We start from the raw sequence: 21,186 nt of genomic DNA, 5'->3' as shown, positions 1-21,186 counted from the left end.
GTCGGTTAAGCGTCCGACTTCAGCCAGGTCACGATCTCGCGGTCTGTGAGTTTGAGCCCCGCGTCAGGCTCTGGGCTGATGGCTCGGAGCCTGGAGCCTGTTTCTGATTCTGTGTCTCCCTCTCTCTCTGCCCCTCCCCCGTTCATGCTCTGTCTCTCTCTGTCCCAAAAATAAATAAAAAACGTTGAAAAAAAAAATTAAAAAAATAAAAAAAATAAAAAAAATAAATAAATAAAATAAATAAACATTTAAACATTTTTAAAAATAAGATAAATTCAATTGGTGATGTCATGGAAATATAGATGTAAAAGCTCAAAAGGGTGAAAGAGATTGAGAATGGTGTATAAGATAGAGTTGAAGTCACCATGGTGAGTGAGTTCGCTAGTGGAAATGGGTAGAGCTTGAAGAGAAAGGGTCAGTGACAAAATCCAGGTTCCTCAAATGTCTGAAGGGGAAGCAGAATGCCTTCCCCCAACAGTACAATCTTATTTCTGCCACCCAAAAAATACTAATCAAAATTATCTTTTAGTCTGTTTATAAAAGAAAGGGTCGTTTTAGAGCTCCTCTGATACATATGTCTTAAGAAAGAGTCAATCTGGCTCACTAGACAAAAATCTATTTTTAATTGTATAAAATTATACATATAAAATACATAGAAAGTAGTAAAAAGATAAGTAAAATCTTTAACAATGAAAGTGGACAGATCAGGGAACAATTTTTCTCTAGTTCTTTGGGATCTTAACTGGTTGTTACTTGAGAAAAATAATCCAGGAGGTGCAAAGGAGAAGTTCATCCCACAACTCACACCCCTTCACACCTCTCAGAGAAAGGAGCATAGGAGAAATGAGGGTTTATGATGTCTGGATTATAAATATCAATAAAAACTGGGTAGACATACCTGTTATTTAACATAGGAGCCTCTACTCCTACCCTACATGTGCTTCGTCGTGTACAGAGATGGGACTTGGAGAATTCCAGGAGGTCCCTTTCAAGCACTAAAACAGGTGCTAGATTCCTTACCACTGATCCCATATGTACTGATCACCAAGATGATTTCAAAAGCAAAAAAGCTGATTTTCATCTTATCCCTGTCTGATCCAAAAGAGCAAATTGTGGCCTATTTCCTAACCTATTTCTAAAAACAAAGTGTATAATCATAGAATGGAAAGTCCAATTTTGCAGAAACAGGAAACATCCCAAGCACATTTTAGAAAGTGCACTGAACTATAATATAGTATAAAGGAGTTTATAGAAACAAAGGGAAAACATCTTTGAGAGACCTATAAAAAATTCTCCCAAAGAGGAATGCTTTAGCTGTACTCCAGATATTTCTCCCCTATTTCACCCAGGAGAGAGATTGGGGGTGGGAGGCAGAGGGTCTTAAAAACACAGTTGATCATGTAGTCTCTTTTCCCTCCTGCAGTCTCCCCAGGGTTCCAGTTAGGAAGTGCCATAATGCCAGTTGCAACTAACTTTCTTGATCAACTCTTGCTCTAATAACCAACGTGGAAGAAGAGGAAAGAAAAGAGAGAAAACAACTGTGAATCTATGGACATCAAAGGTAGCAAACAGCAGCAACTTTGTGGGAGAGAGAGGAACACGGCCCTCACCAAAGAGGACAAATAATGTTTCCAAAGAGCAACATGAAGGGAAGAGACAGAGTTGGGAAATATGTTTTCCCTCCTACCCATTTCTGCAGACAGGAAGGTTTAAACACAGGGCTCAGTGAAGCTGGGTGAGCAGAGAGGAGTGAAGAGGGAATATTGGAAGAGGCTTCAATGCTGATCCCTTCTGGAGCAAGAACACACCCGGGAAGCTGGTATGGTATCTATGCCCCAGAAGCAACTTAGGTGATAAACACCTAGTTTTGTGTTTATAATTCCTCTCTTCTTCCTGGGAAGTTTCTCAGGAATAATTTGAACAATGAGAAAGCAGCTGTCTACTTCCTTCCAAATTAATAAAGGAAGTCTCAAAATGAAGTACCGCTTGGAAGCAGAGGAGGAGTAAGGGAGTGGCGGGAAGCGGTCGGTGGGGAGTCTAGGCAAGGAAATGTCTAGTCACTGGAGGAACAGCTCAGTACTAAGTAGGCCTAACTCAAGATAAACTCAAGCCAAAGCCTTCATACTCGTACCCTGTTTGGAGTCCAAGAGAAAGCAGGAATGAGGTTGAGGGTGAGGGTGGGGCACACAGACCTTATTCAAACTCCCTGTTAGATTATAAGAACACTTTGTCAATCATTTTGTGCTATTGAAATGACTACACAGAGCTGGGAGTATAAGCACCAACAAAGCTCTGAAGACAGCCTGCTCTTTTTACAAAGTGGAATGGGGATGTTTCAAAGGAAACTACATCCAAAAACTAGAAGAAAAGGGATCTCTCAGCAAATTGGGATCTGAGTGTAGAATTTATACATATACATATATATATCTATATTTTAAAGTATAAAATTGAGAAAGTATGTACAGAAATCATACTAAGTCTTAGAAAAGACATTATCAAAAAGAGCCTGGAGAGGATGGGGAGTATGTGCATGGACGCCTAGCAGTTGGAGGAATGCATATTGCCCAACTGCCCAGCGGCCAGCAGGAGAATATCTTTCTTCTCCTTGTGGAAGCGCAGCTCCTTGCCTGCCAGCCGAGCTTCGTCCAGCTCCCGCTCAGTAGAGGCCAGCTCTCTAGACAGCGCCCCTGGCACACTCTGCTCCCGGCTCACCCAGTCCAATGCCATTTGATGGCGAATATCATCATCCAGGGCCCGGTGTGAATAATGAGCCAACACTTCCTGCAAGGGGAAAGGAAAATGAAGGTTACTGACAAAGTCAAGGTTCATACCAAATGGACCCAATGGGATGAGGAACTCTTAGCCTTGGAGTCCTAACTGAAGTCAGCACGTAAGTCCTTTAAGGAGATAACTCTTAAGGGAAACTCCCCGTGGGGGAAGCGAGGCAGGCAAAAGAGCTACAGTTAAGATCTAAATAGGAAAGATGTTAGGAATGAAGAGGGTACTTTGAGGCTTTCAGGATTCACAACCTGGTAACTATAGGCCTGCTTATGTCTAACATAACAGCCACCTCGAAATAGTCCTTCTGCAAGACTCCTCTCACAGACAGGGTCTCTTACCTGCCGAGAGCACTGTCTCTCCCTCATGGCCTTAAGGCTGCCATTCCAGTGCAGCAGCTGAAAAACTGTCATTAGTTCCTGGAGGAAGAAGATATGAAGTGCCAGAACAGTGATTTATATTGAGGGTTTGCATCACAATTACATGGGGGACCTTTTACAGAATGTATTTACGTAAGCATCTCTTTTTTTTTTGTTTGTTTTGTTTTTGTTTTTTGTTTTTTTTTTTAATATTTATTTATTTTTGAGACAGAGAGAGACAGAGCATGAATGGGGGAGGGGCAGAGAGAGAGGGAGACACAGAATCGGAAGCAGGCTCCAGGCTCTGAGCCATCAGCCCAGAGCCTGACGCGGGGCTCGAACTCACGAACCGTGAGATCATGACCTGAGCTGAAGTCGGACGCTCAACCGACTGAGCCACCCAGGCGCCCCAAGCATCTCTTATACCAACTCTGATGTGCCCTTTGGGGAAGGAAGGTATTTATATATTGAAAAATATTCTAACTTTCTCTCCCTTCCCTTCCAACTGATGATCAATGAGTTAGGGATTAGAAGGAAATATAATATAATATAATATAATATAATATAATATAATATAATATAATATAATATAAATGCAGGTTGATCCATGTTATGAGAGCCATAGTACCTGGAACTCCAACATTGACTTGCCCTTGTTGGATTCCAGCATGAATCGGAAGGCACCAATCCCTGTGTTTGGGTTGTCAGCTTCCTCCCTGTTGCCCTGTAACAGAGGAAAGGAAAAGACAAATAGATTTTCAATCAGGATTATCACCTCAAGCAGCACTGTCCTGTAGAAATATAACACAAGCCCCCAATCTAATGTAACATTTTCTAGTTGCCACGTTAAAGTAAAAATAAACAGGTAAAATTAATGTAAATAGCATGTTTTATTTAAGCTAATATATTCAAAATATAATTTAGCTATACTTAGCATAAAAATTTTTCATGAAATATTTACACTCTTTTTCTTATACCAGGGTTTCAAAATCTGAAGTCTCTTCCACATTTACAGCACATCTCGATTCATACTAGCCACATATCAGGTGTTTAACAGCTACATGTGGCTGGTGGCTATTCTGCTGGTCAGCATAGACCTAGAAGACTCCAAAGTCATCACACATATTAACTCAAGTGACAGAGGTCAATCTGATTTTCCCTATCTTACAAAGAGGGAACACTGAAACATAGAGAAGAACCCCGATTTAGCCAAAATAACAGAGTGAGTCCAACACACAGGATTGGACTAGCCTAGAGGATAATTGGGCAAATGCATTTTCAAGGGAAACAGTAGGAGCCATAAAGCATAGTAAATTCTGGGTAGCAGTTTGGCCTCTTAGACATTTGGCTTGTGTGTTCTAGTGGTTACATGACCCTGTGGGGATAGAACTAAGATTCATTGCCTGTGCAAACAATACGGTATAGACTGGATCTCCTACTAATCTTGAGGCCTTGGGGAAGTCATTTAACCTCTCTGTTCCTGTTTCCTCATCTGTAAAATGGGAATGATCACAGATCTATCTCCTAAGATTGTTTTGAGAATTAAATAAGAAATTATTTAAAAAGGGATAAATGTGGTTTTAAAACTCCAATTATATAAAATGTGGTACATTATTATACTAGACTTGGTATCCAGTTACACAATCCAAATCCATTCTGGTACTGGCTTTGGTTTAGTGGTACTTGATGGCGGTTTAATATTACTGGGGATAATTCCAGACCCTGGGGCTGGCTGGGACTTCCAAAATAAGGGCAGCTGCTTTAGGAAAATAAAACCAGGAGACTTCTGGGAACACAGGGACCCAACTTTCTCCTTCTGCTTCCTGACAAGTTGCCTGATCTTTCTAGCCCATTCTGCACCACCATCCCTGCTCCACGCCTCCCAAGATTCTGCTCTCTTTGAGAAAGGGGACTAGGTAGAAGTGAGGAGCCAATCAAGTTATATCCAAATTCAGTTTATTATGGGGCATTTCTCCATGGGGCTGTACTGTATATGTATTATAATAATTCCATGCGCTTAGTAAGTATATCATTATGTGCTGGCTTATTTGTTTTCACTCTGCTAGAATCAACAAGAAGTCACACAAGATCAACCCATATTATTTTGTGGCTTATGAGAAGCAACATGCCAACCAGTAGTTAATCTTCATGGTGAAGCAAAGAACACAAAATTTGGATTTAAAAAAGAAAAGCTACAGAGAGGAAGGAAAAAGGTAACCTTCACTATTAGCATTTAGGGCCCTGAAGCAATTAACCTGTTTCATGGTTGCCTATAATCATTCAATATGGTACCTTATTCAGTACCTCCAGAGTTTTCCATGATATAGTACATAGAAAGTAATGATTATCTCTGTACAGCCAACTGGGGTATACAGAAGAAGCTGCGGGCAGAGGAGCCCATCTATCCCAGTCCTTGCTCCGGGACAGAGCATGAGCAGCGGAGGGACAGAGAAAGAGAGGGAGACACAGAATCTGAAGCAGGCTCCAGGCTCTGAACTGTCAGCACGGAGCCCGAGGCGGGGCTTGAACTCACAAGCCATGAGATCATGACCTGAGCCGAAGTCAGACCCCCAACTGACTGAGCCACCCAGGTGCCCTGAAATCAATGTGATTTGGAGTATGGCGATTCCATTGGGAAATTAATGAGCAATCTATTAAATTCTCAGTTTTGAGGGGTTAGGCAAATAGAAATATTGGCAGAGAATAAAAACAATATGTTTCCTAAACACTTTGTAGTAGACACTGCTGGTGACCTAGCCGACATCTGTTTCCTTCTTCCTTTACTATAGAACCTTAATCTTGTTCTACTACCTACCATCTCCCATGTATCTCCCTCAGGGAAGAGTGATTTTATCCTCTAATTTCAGTGGGTAAATCCTAACCCATTTTGCTCGTAATTGGTTTTAAGGTGGGAATTCTGGCCATTAGGAAGTAGAAGGAAGGTCTACTGGCGGGATTCTGGGAGAAGATTCCTTACTACTAAAGAGGTACTAAAAGAAGGTCTCAGGGCACCTGACTGGCTCAGTTGGTAGAGCATGCAACTCAATCTCAGGGTCTTGAGTTCAAGCCCCACATTGGGTGTGGAGCCTACCTACTTAAGAAAGAAAGAAAGAAAGATGGTGTCTTTCTGTCTTTGAATATGGTTATATCTGTATTTAATATGTGAAATTCTGTAGTCATCTTGCACCCTTGCATCTGAAGGGAGCCAGCCAAGGACAAAGACAGTATCTAGAGGATGGCTGAATGGAGAGATGGAAAGAATTTGGCTAGTAGATGATGACATTCTTGCCATGGAATCAACCAGCCCTGAAATCTTCTCTACTTCTGGACTTCCTGTCATGTTAGAGAGTAAATTTCCTTTCTTGGTGTATTCCTTAAGTCAGTTTGAAGTAAGATTTTTCTATTATTTGCATCCAAAGGCATCAAAACAGGTAACACGTGCTTAGTGCTTAAATATATTCTCTTCTATCCAGTAATCCTACAGGTATAATTGTTACAGATGAGGAAATTGAGACTTAGATTAAGTAACTTGCTCAAAGCCACATAGCTAGTAGAACCATAATTTCAAAACGATGAACTCAGAGTCCATGCTTATAAGCATTGCTTTCTATAATCCAAACCAGTGTTTCACTTTATAATATATTAGGTCACTTAAGAGTGATAAATGTACTTTCTTAATTTAATTGGCTTTGATCAATATAAAAAATTGTTTTTATTCCTTGTAGATACTTCTGACCAGGGCAAAGAGAAATGGGAGGAAATCAGATGGGTAACAGAGGGAAGCCAACTTATTATCTAAAGTGTTCAACACTAATAAATACACAAACAGATAACTGAAGTGGTTTAGTATATGTAATTACATCTTAACTTCAAAGAGAACAGAAACAGAAAATTGGTCAGACTTTCACCCTATCACCCTATCAGTGAACTTGCAGGAAGGAAGAGAGAAGGCAGTGTTCATTTCCAGGATGCACCCCTAAGCTAGAAAATTCTGAGTCGACTTGGGTTCCAGTCTTGGCTCTACCACTTTCTAGCTACATCCCTTCAGGCAAAATTTCACTTCTATGTTTTTAGTTTCCTTATCTGTAAAACAGGGGTACTAATAGTTCTTATATCTCAGAGCATTATGGTGATGATCAAATGACATAAAATACACATAAATCCCCTGGAACAGTCCCTGACACAAAGTAAATACTCAATTAGGATTAGCTGTGATTATCATCATCATTATCATCATCATCATCATCATCATTTGAAGGAACATTCTTTTGAAAGAGAGTAAAAAAATTACCCACCCCATTCATGGAAAGGAAAAAAATAAAAACTAAGACACTGTATTATAAAGTGTTCTTTATTAATAGGAGAGGTCACAGAGATGAATGGCAATAAGAAAAGTCATAAAAATTAAAAAAAAAAAAAAAAAGAACAGTGAAGTAAGAAGGGAGTAAGGTCTTAAACCAAAATTGGGAAAAGCAAAATTCAAGCTCAGGTTTTATTTTGAAATATCTCTAAAATTCCACAAATTTTGAATTAAAGGTTTCTAGATACCAAAGAGATACAATGAAAGAGGCAAAATACCAACAAAAACATAAACATACACATAGAATCAGTGATTGAGACATAGGGAGCATGTAATATGCAAGATCGACAGAAAATAAATTCCTGTCTATACAGGAAAGAAAACAAGAAATCCCACTCTGATTCCCAGTGATTTACAAGACTTCCCAGCCAGCCAGTTCTCCCATCCCCCACTTTCTTTTCTTTGAACTCCCTGTAACTTACATTGAAAGATGCCAGGGCCTCAGAGACACTCTTCTCAATGAACTCATCAGTGATTCTTCGGGAAGGGTGTTCATTAAACACAGAATTCATCAGTGCAATCTTTGCAGCACTCCGCCGGGCCTCAGCTTTTGTGGGGCAAAACTAGGCAGGACAGAGAGAGAGAAAATATGTATATATGTGTGTCTGAGAGAGAAAGGAAGGAACAGTGGGAGGGAAACATTAGGATAGAAGACACTTGGGTAGTCTTTGGAAAAATCAGTTTGTACAGTATACCCTCCAAAGTTTGTTTTGTAAAATGGTTGAGGCATTTGGAAACATAATTTTGATTCAACATCCTGAAGTCATTAAGGAACTGGAGACGGCTATAGCTCATACCAAATTGAATGCAGAATGAGGAAGGCTGCTGAAGTCAGCATGTAACCACTGGATATAAAAAATACGCCCGTTTCAACTGTCAACAGAATTAATTACTCAAAAGCCAGAATCTGGCCAGCCTGTTAGAAATTTGTATCTTGCTCTCCTGTTCCATGCACAGGCAAGATTTCTTTTCATCCCTCTAGATAAGCTAGGAGTAGAATAGGTCTTCTCTAGGTTGCTTCTGCAGGGGAGGCCTCTAGTCTCTACCAGAAGCGCCCATCCAGGATTCTTGGACTTCACTTTTCGCTGTGAGCAGGCAGTTCCCCCACTAATGCAGTGAGTCAATGAGCTATCCCTGAGCAGAGCCCAAGGTCTGAAGAAGGAATGTGTAGTCTTTTTCCCCCCAGGGGAAGCAAGGAGGAGAGGGGTAGCAAGGAGAAGGAAAGCTGACCTGAACAAAGCAAGAAAATATTAAAAGTTAATTCATGTTTTTTACATTGTCTCCAACATAGATATCATAGACCAAGCCTGATTTTCAGAAGTCTTAAATCACTCAACCTCAAATCCCCATAGTATTTGTTTATATAATTCATCATCACTGGCTGCCTCAAAGGCCTGTGTCTCCTGTCATTTATGATTAGGGTCAGAGGAAAGGAAGAAAGTAATGTTATGGCTTTTAAAAGTAGACCAGGATATGTTCACTACTTAACCACCTTAATATCAATAACTCCCGATTTTCTTTAGCTGACAGGTGTCTCTGAGACAGAATATGGAGCTTGGTACATTAACCCTGAGTTGTCTTCTGCAATTTCTCCATTCCTACTTCTCTGTTCACTAGGCTGCTGCTCATTCTATAGTATGGTATTGTTCCTGAAAGGTCATCCATCCATGAAGAAAACCACCAGGAGAAATTTCACCTGCCAAAGTGGGTATAGAAGACACAAGCTAAAACAGGCCAAGATAGATAGTACTGTTCTTTGGGGGGAAATAACAGAAATCAAATGACTATAATGATCCAATTATGGGCATCACCATAAAATTATCAAATCTTTATTCAACAATAAGATGAGGTGAGAGAAGGAAGGGGAGATCTTATTCTCTAGGAGAGAAAGAAGAAACATTAGTCGTCCTGAGCATATATTTATTTCTCTGAAATTGTTGGGGTTCTGAGGGGGAAAAAATTAGTCACCTTATTTGAAATGAAGCCTCTTCAGGACTTTTCTGTTTGAGGCAGGAACTGAACTGCAATGGCCCTGTTTCATGCCACAGATTTATTAAATGTCTACTCTTTGCTGTGTGCTGAGTGGGTGGTAAAGATCTAAAACTGACTGAGAAAGAAGACAGACATAATCTCTACCTCCATGGAGCATAATCCACTAGGTGAAATAATTATGATATGTCATGATAAGTAACATGATAAGGGAAGTTCAAGGTGGCACATAGCAGGGGTTATACCTTTGTCTAAGGGTTATACAAGCCTTAGAAACAGAACAAAATGTCTATTATCTTCTCTAAATTCCTATTCAGACTCTATATTGACATCTCAGAAGGCTACCTTCCTATGGTCGATGTAAAAAATCCATCTTTGATGATAACATTCACACTAGTCAAATTTCTTCTTACCCTATAATAACAACCAGTCTCCATCATCATATATCACAGCTCTTTCATATAATTGTAGAATGCTAGCACTAGAAAGACTTTAGAAATAATCTAACCTATCTCCTTCATCTTATAGATGGGGAAACTGAGGCCCAGATAATTTACCTGACTTGCCTGCTGGCGGCGGGGGGTGGGGGGGGGGCAGGGGGGATGAGAATTTGGATCTTCTAATTCTTAGATGAATACTATTTACACCATACATAGTCCCTCCACTTTGGCCTCTTAAAGAACACAAACATTGCTTTCTTGAGTAATTTGCCTATGAAAAAGTACTGGGGATAAGGAATATTACTCTGTGTTCTCAAAAAGAGATGGCAGGAAGTTGGACAGATTAGAACATGGGGCAGGTGCTGGTAGTCTGGATATACTAAGGGCGTATTCATAACTGCTCAAATTCAAAGTGGGTGTGAGTTTTTGTAGGCTGAAAGAAAAGCCACTGAGGTTCTTTTGTGGTTAAATGAGCCTCAGATGCTGATCAGAATGATCTGCCCAGAATTGGTTTCAGGTCCTCAAATATGTGATTTCTGACAGAGATTTAATGGCCAAAGTGATGGAGAAAACCACCGCTAGCACCTAAGCATTTCTCCTTGCTACTGCCACCTTGGAACTCTTACCTGGAAGCTCCCAAAGCAACTTCCCCCGGGCAGAGTGACATAGCAGACATAAGGAGGGCTGTTGGAGGGAACCATTTCATAAACCACCAGAGCCCCGTTCTTCAAGTCTGCCCCACGGGACTGCTTCATCTGCCAGAATTCCTGAAGTGCCTCCACCACATTCACTGCAAAAGAGAAGCAGTTAAGTTCAGCAATGAGAACACCTCAAAAGTAGTTCTGTGCTTCCATACAGTATCTGTATCCTATACTGACATGAAGGGTCTGACCTGCCCTAGCTCCTTACCGCTTAAAAGCATTTAAACTTATAAACCTAGACTCTGATTAAAGCATTTGCACAGGAAGACCAGAGGATGCCTGGCCTCCTACACCACCTCTCTAGTTCACATTTTGGTTAGTCCTAACACCAAAGCAGAATAACTTAAATATTGGAGGCAGAGTTTCCAGGTCAGCAGACCATTATCCCCACCTGATGAAGTGCAAGTAATCATTCCACAATTGGTCAGGTGGCCTAGAGTAATAAACACCAGCACGAGAAGTGCGTTTACTGAACGCTTCCTGTGTGTCATGCACTGCCTTAAGTGCTTTACCTATTTAATCACAAAAACCTTATGAGGCAGGTACTTTTATTATCCCCATTTTACAGATGAGTGAAATGAGACATAGAGAAGTTAAATGACTTGCCCAAGGATATAATAGCGAGAAAGTAGCAGAGCAAGAATTCAAACCCACGCTGTCTTGGTTCCAGAGTCAATGTTCCTAAACCTCATGTGATACTGCCACTCAAGGAAATGTGGTCCTTCTAGCCATTCTCAAACCTGTGCTTCTGGTGAGCAAACCCATAGCCAGATTCCTTTTCCATCTTGGAATTTTATATGATACACACACACACACACACACACACACACACACACACACACAGTGTGTGTGTGTGTGTGTGTGTGTGTGTGTGTGTGTGTGTGTGTGTGTGTGTGTGTTTGAGCATGAATTTCTCTTCTGAGGATTTCCCTAGGTTTAAGTGGTTTTTGGAGGAACTGTATATTGGGAGACTCTCCTTCACAGGTCTCTTGTGGTCCTTTCCAGCTTGCTGGGTATGCCAAGATTTCAAGGACTTGGCTGCTCTTTACTTAGGCCATTTCTCAGGATTGTGTTTGCAGCAAGAAACCCAAGGGATGAGGTAACGTCTCCCTCTGGGACAAAGAACAAGCCTGCTTACTGCCTACAATGACATGGCAGGTTCCTCCAGCTCAGCATTCTTCTTCTGTAATGTGACCTATGGCCTGTGCAAGCATCCACCTGAGCCCTTCACGTCAGACTTGGGAGGCAAGGGGAACTGATGCAAACAAATCTGATGCTTATGCTACCTGTTGTATTATGAGCAATAAAGTCCTTTGTCTCTGACCCAGAAGTCTCTTGACTTCTGCCACTTCTAGCAAACAGTAGCCAGCTAATGTATTAGGGTAAAATCAAACCCCAGACTCAAGACTGTGTTCCAGAATAGTTCCCCTCATCCCCCCATACTTAGGCAAAATCATTGCACAAATATGTATGGAGTACCTACTCTGTGTTAGACTATGTGCTGGATGCTAGGCTACAATAGTGAACAAAACCATACCTGTTCCTCTTCCTTATGCAGTTTACAACCTAAAGAAGAAGTGAGAGGGGTGCCTGGGTCGCTCAGTCAGTTAAGCATCCAACTCTTGATTTTGGCTCAGGTCACGGTCTCATGATTCATGGGATCCAGCCCCACATCAGGCTCCTGACAGTGTGGAGCCTGATTGGGATCCTCTCTCTGCCCCTCCCCACCTCCCCTGCTTGTGTGCTTGCTTGCACATGCGCATGCTCTCTCTCTTAAAATAAATAAGTAAACTTAAAAAAAATTAAAAACCCCGTCCATTAAAAATAATAATAAAACAAAGAGGGAGAGGGGTGCCTGGGTGGCTCAGTCAGTTAAGCGTCTGACTTCGGCTCAGGTCATGATCTCGTGGTTTGTGAGTTCAAGCCCCGTGTTGGGTTCTGTGCTGACAGCCTGGAGCCTGCTTCGTATTCCGTGTCTCCTCCTCTCTCTGCCCCTCCCATGCTCATGCTCTGTCTCTCTCTGTGTCTCAATAATAAATAAACGTTAAAAAAAAAAAAAAACAGGGAGAGAAAGAGATTAACCAGATATCTCAAGCAAATGAAAAATCGCAACTGTGATCAGTGCTATAAAGGAGTCTGGTAGATGGGAAAGGTCATAGGGACTTCTGACCTCATGGAGAAGGCCAAAGAAAGCTACCTAGCCAAGGTGATATTTAAGTGCAGATATGAGTATGAATTCACTAGGCAAAAAGGTAAGAGAAAGAGTTCTGAACAGAAGGAATAACACACACAAAGGGTCTGTAGCAGCAGAAAAGACAGAAAATAAAGGGACCAGTGTGGTTCAAAAAGTGAGAGCAAGGGAAAGGGTCGTGCAAGATAAGATTGCAAAAGGAAGCAGGAACCAGACCAAAGTGGACCTTGCAGGCCACACTAGAGTAATGGCTTTATCTTAACAGCAGTGGGAAGCCACTGAAGGGCTTAAGACAGAAGGAAGGATGAGATCAGTTTTCCTTTGGAAAGAATCACTTTGACTTCAGGGTTCCAGACATTTCAAGTGGCTTTAACAAAAGCCTCATAATAATAAATGATCAAATGCCTTCTTCATTATCTTCCAACATGACCACTCTCTACTCTCAGTTACAAGGACTCATTCATTCTTTTATATTGTGTTAGTTTAGGTCTGCCAAGGAGAAGACACCAAGATGGGATAAACATGCAAGAGATTTATTGGAAAGGAAGCAGGAGAAGGGAGAGGCTTCAGACCCAGATTGAAGGTCTGACACCTATGGAAGGGGGGTGGGAAAGAAGGTCTGGATATGAGAGACGCAGCTGGCAGTGCATTTCCAAGAAAGGTTTGGCCAGGCCAGAGGGAAGTCCCCAAGCCGGAGAAATCCCACATTGTACCAACATGTGCCTCAGTTAGTGCCCCTGCTGGGCTCGGTCGCTGACTGAGGGCAGCCTGCAGGATGTGTGGCCTCGGTGCACATGAGGTGATGGACACAGAGAGGACAGCAGCTTAAGGCTGCCAGTCAGTTATGCCCCTGCAGCAGGAGATATGAATAGCACATTTTCATGGCTGCCACACACACATTAGGCAGAAAGTGTGAGCACTTAATATGTACATAGCTCTCTATTCTAAGTATTAGGGACGCAAAGGTGAATAATACAAATCCCCAGCCAGCGAGGTGTCCCAAACCTAGTGGCCAGAAATAACTGGTATTTCCCTGCTCTGCAACTGAAGCAAGCACTCCCTGCACCAGCCAGAGCTTGAAAGCCGCGCAAGCTCTTTCCTAACACCCTATATTTAACTGACTTTTTAGAATGTTCATTCTTCCATTAAAAGGCAGCATTAAAAGGAAACTCTGTCTTTCCCACCCTTAGTTTTGGCAGGGGCTCTTCAGAGGTCACTGCTGCCCAGAAAGCTTAGCCATCTTTGTTCTTTCCATTGAGATCTTTTCAGCCCCAGTTCCCTCTTTGAGACAATTTAGCACAATGCGTTGGGTGACAGCTCTCCTGACATGCAAACAACAGGGAGAATATTGAAATAAAGAGAAAGGGGAGGAAACCATTGTAAACGGGAAGATCCTATGAAAAAGCATATGTCCATTCTGATATCCAGTTAAATCTCTCTTGGTACACAGTGCAGGACTAGTTTTTAACAATTATTCAAAGCCAAAGGAGATAGGGAGTCTTATGTCAGAAATGGATGAAATGGGAAATTGGGCAGAATTAAACGATCGGGAGAAAAGCAATGAGCTGTGATCTGCATTTGAAATACCTCACAGGCTCTTTGATTTTTAGAGCTGACAGGGACTTCAGAGACCATCTAGTCCAATTCAGGCCACAGAAGGGGAAATGACCTGCTTGAGGTCACACACCTGTGACAGAGCTAGAGACTGAATGTGTAAGACATCCTGATGCCAATTTGGTCCAAGACCTGGTCCATGGTTGAGCCTCATGGGAATTCACAAGCCCCCTAAAACCCACAATGAAGTCATGTGTGTGTGTGTAGAGTATGTGGTGGGGGAGAGGGCGCCCATAGGTTTTATCAGATTTCCAGTGAGGAACCATGCATCTAATGGTTTACATGAGGATGCTTAAAGAACTGTGAGGTGCGAGGGTTAGCAATGACCAAGATGTACACATCTGACACCTACAATTGCTTTTTAGGAGTCACTGGAGGATGCTGGACTAAAAGAGACAAGAAAGACCAAGATAGGTACATTAAAAAAATTTTTTCTTAATATTTATTCATTTTTTGAGAGAGAGAGAGAGAGAGCGAGTGAGCATGAGTGGGGGAGGGGCAGAGAGAGGGAGACACAGAATCCGAAGCAGGCTCCAGGCTCTGAGCTGTCAGCACAGAGCGTGACATGGGGCTCAAACTCACAAACCCAGGAGATCATGACCTGAGCTGAAGTAGGACGCTCAACCGACTGAGCCACCCAGGCACCCCAATAGTGAGGTATATTTAAGTGTTTGTACCATGATGTTGAACAATAACAAAAAGACTAATTTTGGTTTTGGTCCTTAGGAGATAAAATATTAATGTTGAAATGGGATGAGAGGTACAGATTGTACAACTGTCATACGGTGAAATCATTAAACCAGAGTGAAACCATTAAAACAACACATGAAATTACATTAAAAAAATTTATATCATAAAAATAAATACAATGTTGTGGTGAGAGAGCACGAATAAATAGCTAATGGAGGGGTGCCTGGGTGGCTCATTTGGTTAAGCGATCAACTTCAGCTCAGTCATGATCTCAAGGTTAGTGAGTTTGAGCCCACATCTGGCTCTCTGCTGTCGGTGCCAAGCCCACTTTGGATCATCTGTCTCCCTCTCTTTTTGCCTCTCCTGCACGTGCACGGACACATTCTCTCTCTCTCTCTCTCTCTCTCTCTCTCTCTCTCTCCCTCTCTCTCTCTCTCTCTCTCAAAAATAAATAAACATTTTTTTAATAGCTAATACAATTGAGAGATGAATGAGAAGATTCTCCCTGGTCATACAGGATGGCGAGACTAGGCTGGCCCAGCTTAATTCACATTATTTTGAAGATAGGGAAGCTAGTTAACAATATTCCATCTGATGCTTCCTATTTCCAACTTGTAGAACATGCCCCTGAATAGCCGATAGTGCATAAACTCCTTGGAAGGAAGGGATTGCAAGATGACAGTGACTTTAGGAGAGGACTATGGTAGGCTGAAAAATGCCCCCTGCTAAGATGTCCATGCTGTGATCCTTAGAACCTGTGAATGTCACTTCAGGTGGCAAAAACTTTATAGATGTGATTAAGGACTTGAGATGGGGTGATTAACCCAGATCATCTGGGTGGACCCTAAATGCAATGACAAGGGTCCTTCGGGAAGGAGAACTGATGAAGCACAGAAGAAGAGAGGGCAGTGTGAACACAGAGGCAGACATCAGAGTGATGCTGTCACAACCCAAGGATGCTGGCAGCCCCCAGAAGCTGGAAGAGGCAAGGTCACAGTTTCTTCCCTAGAGCCTTTGGTGGGGATAGGGGAGCACAGACCTGCTGACACCTTGATTTTGGTCCACTGACACCGATTTTGGACTTCTCACCTCCAGAACTGTGACAGAATACATTCCTGTTGTGTTAATCCCCCAGATGTGAAATAATTTGTTAGAACAGCTACAGGAAATCAACACAGGTCTAATCCAACATCCCCCAAATTGGAAATATCCAGCCTTTTAACTCCATAGTCACTTATCAGCGAAAAAGCTGTGGTTCTGAGGAAAAGGAATGACGACGAAACAGAAAATACCACACAAGATTCATTCGTTCAACCTAGTGGAGTAAGTAGCTGGGCAGAACGTCCAATCACGTAACCATACTGTGATATCAAGGGAGAGCAACAATTTCAAAGATACAGGTTTCAAGAGGGCAATCCAGAAGTTACAGAGTAAGCAAAGTGACTTGGTCATTCAGTCTATCATGCCAGTTTTAGAGACTGCCAGCTGTCCACATCAGAAGGGGAGTACATGCCATGAGTAAAAAGGGGCAAAGGCAATGGTAATGCTACCAATACCCATCATCTGCAGTTTTCAAAGGGTTTCCAAATGCATAATAATAGCAACCACCATTGAATCCTAACTGCGTGCTGTGTGGTTTTATGCTCATTACCTCATTTAATCCGCACAAAACTATCAAGGTAAGTGTTATAATACCCATTTTTCAAACAGTGAACAAGCTGGGGCACCTGGCTGGCTCAGTCAGAAGGGCAAGCAATTCTTGATCTTGGGGTTGTTAGTTTGAGCCCCACATTGGGTGTAGAGTTTATTTAAAAAATCAGATCTTGAGGGGCGCCTGGGTGGCTCAGTCTGTTGAGCATCTGACGCTTGATTTTGGCTCAGGTCACGATCTGCTCTCACAGTTAGTGGGTTTGTGTCCCGCATCCTTCCAGCTCTGCACTGACAGTGGGAAGCCTGCTTGGGATTCTCTCTCTCTCTCTCTCTCTCTCTCTCTCTCTCTCTCTCCCTCTCTCTGCCCCTCCCCCGCTTGTGCTCTCTCTCAAAATAAATAAATAAACTTTGATAAAAGAAAAACATTAAAAAAAAAAAAAAGTGAACACGTTAAGGAACAGGCCACAGTGGCAGAACCAGGATTTAGAACCAATGTTTGCCTCACAGCTAACCCTCTTTCTGGTGCACTATCCTGCCTTATTGTACCATTAACCTTCACACATACTCTGTGAAGTGGACTGTGAGCTCCATGAAGATAGGGACTCAGTATCTGTCTTGTTCACCACAGCATCTGGTGGTCAATAAACATTTGTCCAATGAATGGAACAGATGAGGCCTAGGGAGATTAAGCAATTTATCCAAGATCACACAGCCACTGTTTGACAGGGCCAGGTTCTCTGATTCCAAACCCTGTGCACCACAAGCTGATTAAAATCCTACAGCATACTGAGTTATGTGTGTATCTTGGGTGGGGATTGAGGGTGGAGGCGAGGGGAGAGGTATAGGACAGATGGGTGAAATAACAGAAGAGTTTTGTTTTGGTTTTTGTGTTTTTAAAACAAATGCTGTGGTCCCACATGCATGCTGGTAAATCTAAAGACTGTGACTAGAAAAGGTGATCTGGGAGCAGTCGAGAAGAAGGTGAAGGATATGAATTGAAGATGATACAGTAAAGCATTGCTGGATCAGATAATGGCCTGGGCAAAGATCAAGGTGAATTATATTCAGGGGAATAGGGCCAGCCCCCAAATACCGGGCCATCAGTCACAAGGGTATGTGGGTACATACCCTATTTTTTTTTTTTTTTGCCTATTAATCGAAGCAGAATAAGTGATTCCATGTGGTGAAGGACTTCTGAGCCAAATCGGCAGAGAGTTGGCTTGCCTAAAGCTGAATTATCTGCCAAACTCTCCCAAAGTACTGGCTGGACACCCAGACTGGAAATGAGAAACTCGGGAATAATGAGGAGTGTGGTGGGAGGTAGGGAGGTTGGAAGAAGGAGTCTGAAGCCTGACTGATTGCTCTTTGTCAGTAAAATCCCCTTGCTTCTTCATCCTGTCTAAGGAAATGAAAAAGTTTTTACAGTACTCTCAGTTTAGATGCCAAACCAGAGGCTTTCCAGGTAACACCAACAAGAAAGAGGGCACACTCCTCTACAATTCTAATAAATGCCTGTAGGTTTCCAAGAAGAAGGGTTCATTTTAGGGTGATTGCCCCTATGCCCAGAGGCAAAGACCTCCCCTTGGTCTCAAAGAGACTGGAAGCAGCAGCAGGACAATAGCTGATGGCAGTTCCATCACGAGGCCCTGTTAAATCTCGGAATTAAACTAGACAAACAACTATCTCCCATCATGATGAATTTCAGAAGCACATGCATTTACATTCCCAGCACCTAGCAGAGTGCCAGCCCCAGGGTAGGAGTTCAAAATGTTGAAGAACTAAAGGAAACTGATGGTAAACGTATCACTAGGCACATAGAGCAAAATGGATCTAAAAATCTGATTTCTTTGGATCTACACTGTAGAATCTTTGGATCTACACTGACAGAATCTAAGAATGGGAGAAAATGAGATGTGTTCTTTCAAGGGTATATGAACCAATAAATTGAGGTAATACTCCCATCGTGTGTCAGGTGCAATATCTCATTTAACCCCCTAATAACCCTTGAGGAAACTGCAGTTTGGTGAGGTTAAGTCACTTCCCCCAAAACATAACTGGCAAGTGACAGAGATTTAGTTTGGGATTTAACCCACACTTGTCTGCCTCTGAAACCCGCGTAAGCTCTTTTCACTACACTTTCATAGGGAGGTGGAAAAAAGGCATTACAGTCTACAAAGAAAGCCCTGCAACCTTTCTTTGCATTATTGTTCAACTAGAAGGTTAGAGATATAGTCACTTTCAGCTGAGGCAGGATTTAACCAAGCAGAAAAAAATGATGTCTCAGAAACTCCAGACCTAAATTCTGTATCCCACACCCCTCACTATATTGTGTTACTTGTTACACTATAAATCTGGAGCTCAAACTCAGGAAATTCTGCACTGATTAAACAAAAACAACAAAGAAAATCCTCACAGTCCCTTTCTCAGAAACCCTAGAAATTAGGCATCTGTAAGATGAAGATTTCTAATGGAAATAGGGTTTCTGCCTGGCTCATTTCCACAGAATTTAACATTGAGAGAGCCAAAGCCTGGGATTTATCCTCAGTTTCTGGGAAAGGGCCAGGAAAACAGAGCCAGACAGACAGAGAGGCCAGAGTTGTGAGGCTCCGTACTTAAAAAGACACCAAAGTGAGGTACTAAGTCACAGGAGGCTGGTATGGGCTCAATGGTATGGTTCCAGATTTAAAAGCACAATTTTAAGTGACTTGTGAAGGCACTACCTAATTCCCCCAGCAATTCTGAAGCTGCACTGGAAATTTCAGGGTGAGGGGTAAGTAAGAAAATTATTCAAAAGTCAAGGTTAAGGAGATAGATGGAGGGGCACCTGGCTGGTTCAGTCATTGGAGCATGTGACTCTTGATCTGGGGGTTGTGAGTTCCAGCTCCATGCTGGGTATAGAGATGACTTAAAAAATAAAAATCTTTAAAAAGAAAGATTAAGTAGGTGGGATAAATTAATGGCGGGCGGGGGGGGGGGGGCAGGAATTGCTGAGATCACAGAAGAAATGTTGAGAGGGTGAGAAATGCCTTGGATCTGAGATAAAAGATAGGATCCTACACAATGGGGACGGGTCCTCAAAGGCAAAGAGATGTTAAGGTATTAAGCTACAGGAAGAATTCCATTTCTGAAGGAGAAAAGGTTGGGAAGAAAAGAGGGTTGTTATTTGTAAAAAGGGGTCCGTGGAGAATATAGTAGTACTTCAATAAAGAGGAGGCGGGGAGAGGTGTGTATAAGTGAGAGAGAGAGAGAGAGAGAGAGAGAGAGAGAGAGAGAGTGTGTGTGTGTGTGTGTGTGTGTGTGTGTGTAGCCCAGAAGGAAACTCCCCAAAAGGAAATGCATGTGAGGGCTCTGCGCCAGGAAAAGCGATCCAGAGGACTATGGGAGCAAGGCTCCTCTACAGAGGGTGTCCCGCAGGAGGCCAGAGCCGCAGACTCACCTCGGCCATAGCCCTGCGTGTGCTTGGCGAAGCTCCTCACCACGGCCTCCACGGCCTCCCGCAGCACGGCGGGGCTGCCGGCGGAGCCCGGGGGCAGCGGCAGCCCCGGGGCCCCGGACAGGAGCAGGGGCGGCGGGGGCGGCGCGGGGGGCGGCGGTGCGGGCGGGGGGCCTGCCGGGGGTGTGGCGGTGGCAGCCGCGGCCCCAGTCACTCCGGGCCGAAGCGCTCGCAGAGTGCCCCTCCCGCTGGTGCCCACTCCGGGCTGCAGCCGCTGTGCTCGCATGGTCTCCATCCCGTCCGCCGGTGGAGCAGCGGCCCCGACCCTGCCAGCCTGGCGAGCTGAAGGTCCCAGCCACCCCCCGCCAGCGAGAGCCCAGGGACTGAGGCGGTGCCGCAGCCCCGCCGTCAGTCAAGCGGGGGCGGGGACGAGCCAGGTCCTCTACGAATCAGCAGAGACTGGGCGGGAGCTGGAGGGCTCCACTCCGCCATAGGCAAATTAGGGAGGAGGGCGGAGGTTCTGAGCAACCAATTGCAAAGAGACAAAGCGATACTCTTTTTAAGGGAGAAGCTTATCCTGGGCGCTTCGTTGGGAATCCTGTGGGGAGTCCTGGAAAGCAAGTCAGACCCCGGGGGCGAGGCTTGGGTGCCGGGAAGGCCCGGATGCCAGGCTGAGGAGAATTGTACGTAGACAGAGTGAGAGGATTCTTAGGGATCGTTTGTCCAACGATTTCATTTCATAGATGTAGATGAGGAAACAAGACTCAGGAGTTACTCCCCACTTCTACTTTTCCAAGATCACATACAACGGGTTGGGGAGCTAAAACAAGGAAGGACATTTAATGAGCATACACTTACTCTACGTCAGACACCATGCAATGTACTTTAAGTGCAGTGTCTTACTCAATCACAATGACTAACTAGAGTTTATTATTTTACAGATAAGGCAACGGACACTCAGAAAGGCTAGATACATTGCCC

At 43.2% G+C, this 21,186-nt stretch overlaps 1 protein-coding gene across 1 annotated transcript; it reads right to left on the bottom strand.

Moving 5' to 3' along the window:
* Window positions 1–600: 600 nt before the first annotated feature.
* Window positions 601–20,598, bottom strand: LIX1L (limb and CNS expressed 1 like). Its single transcript, XM_019436544.2, has 6 exons — window positions 20,209–20,598; window positions 10,553–10,716; window positions 7,920–8,060; window positions 3,766–3,861; window positions 3,120–3,197; window positions 601–2,781 (listed from the first exon to the last, which is right to left on the bottom strand). The coding sequence occupies exons 1-6, from the start codon at window positions 20,498–20,500 to the stop codon at window positions 2,539–2,541; spliced, it is 1,014 nt and encodes a 337-aa protein (XP_019292089.1). The 5' UTR covers window positions 20,501–20,598; the 3' UTR covers window positions 601–2,538.
* Between the last annotated feature and the right edge of the window lie 588 nt (window positions 20,599–21,186).

The sequence above is a fragment of the Panthera pardus genome, unplaced genomic scaffold, assembly GCF_024362965.1.
Source record: "Panthera pardus isolate Hobbes unplaced genomic scaffold, ASM2436296v1 HiC_scaffold_11, whole genome shotgun sequence".
Classification (NCBI taxonomy): Eukaryota; Metazoa; Chordata; class Mammalia; order Carnivora; family Felidae; genus Panthera; species Panthera pardus.
Note: the sequence above shows the minus strand (reverse complement) of the source record. Positions and strands in the feature narration are given on the sequence as shown.

Excerpts from the sequence above, each read along its gene's own strand:
- LIX1L (XM_019436544.2), bottom strand. The coding sequence starts at position 20,500 with ATGGAGACCATGCGAGCACAGCGGCTGCAGCCCGGAGTGGGCACCAGC. Across the intron at positions 8,061-10,552 it reads GTTGCTTTGGGAGCTTCCAG|TTTTGCCCCACAAAAGCTGA; the intron begins GTAAGAGTTCCA and ends TGTCCTGCCTAG. Across the intron at positions 2,782-3,119 it reads AGAGACAGTGCTCTCGGCAG|GAAGTGTTGGCTCATTATTC; the intron begins GTAAGAGACCCT and ends TTCCCCTTGCAG.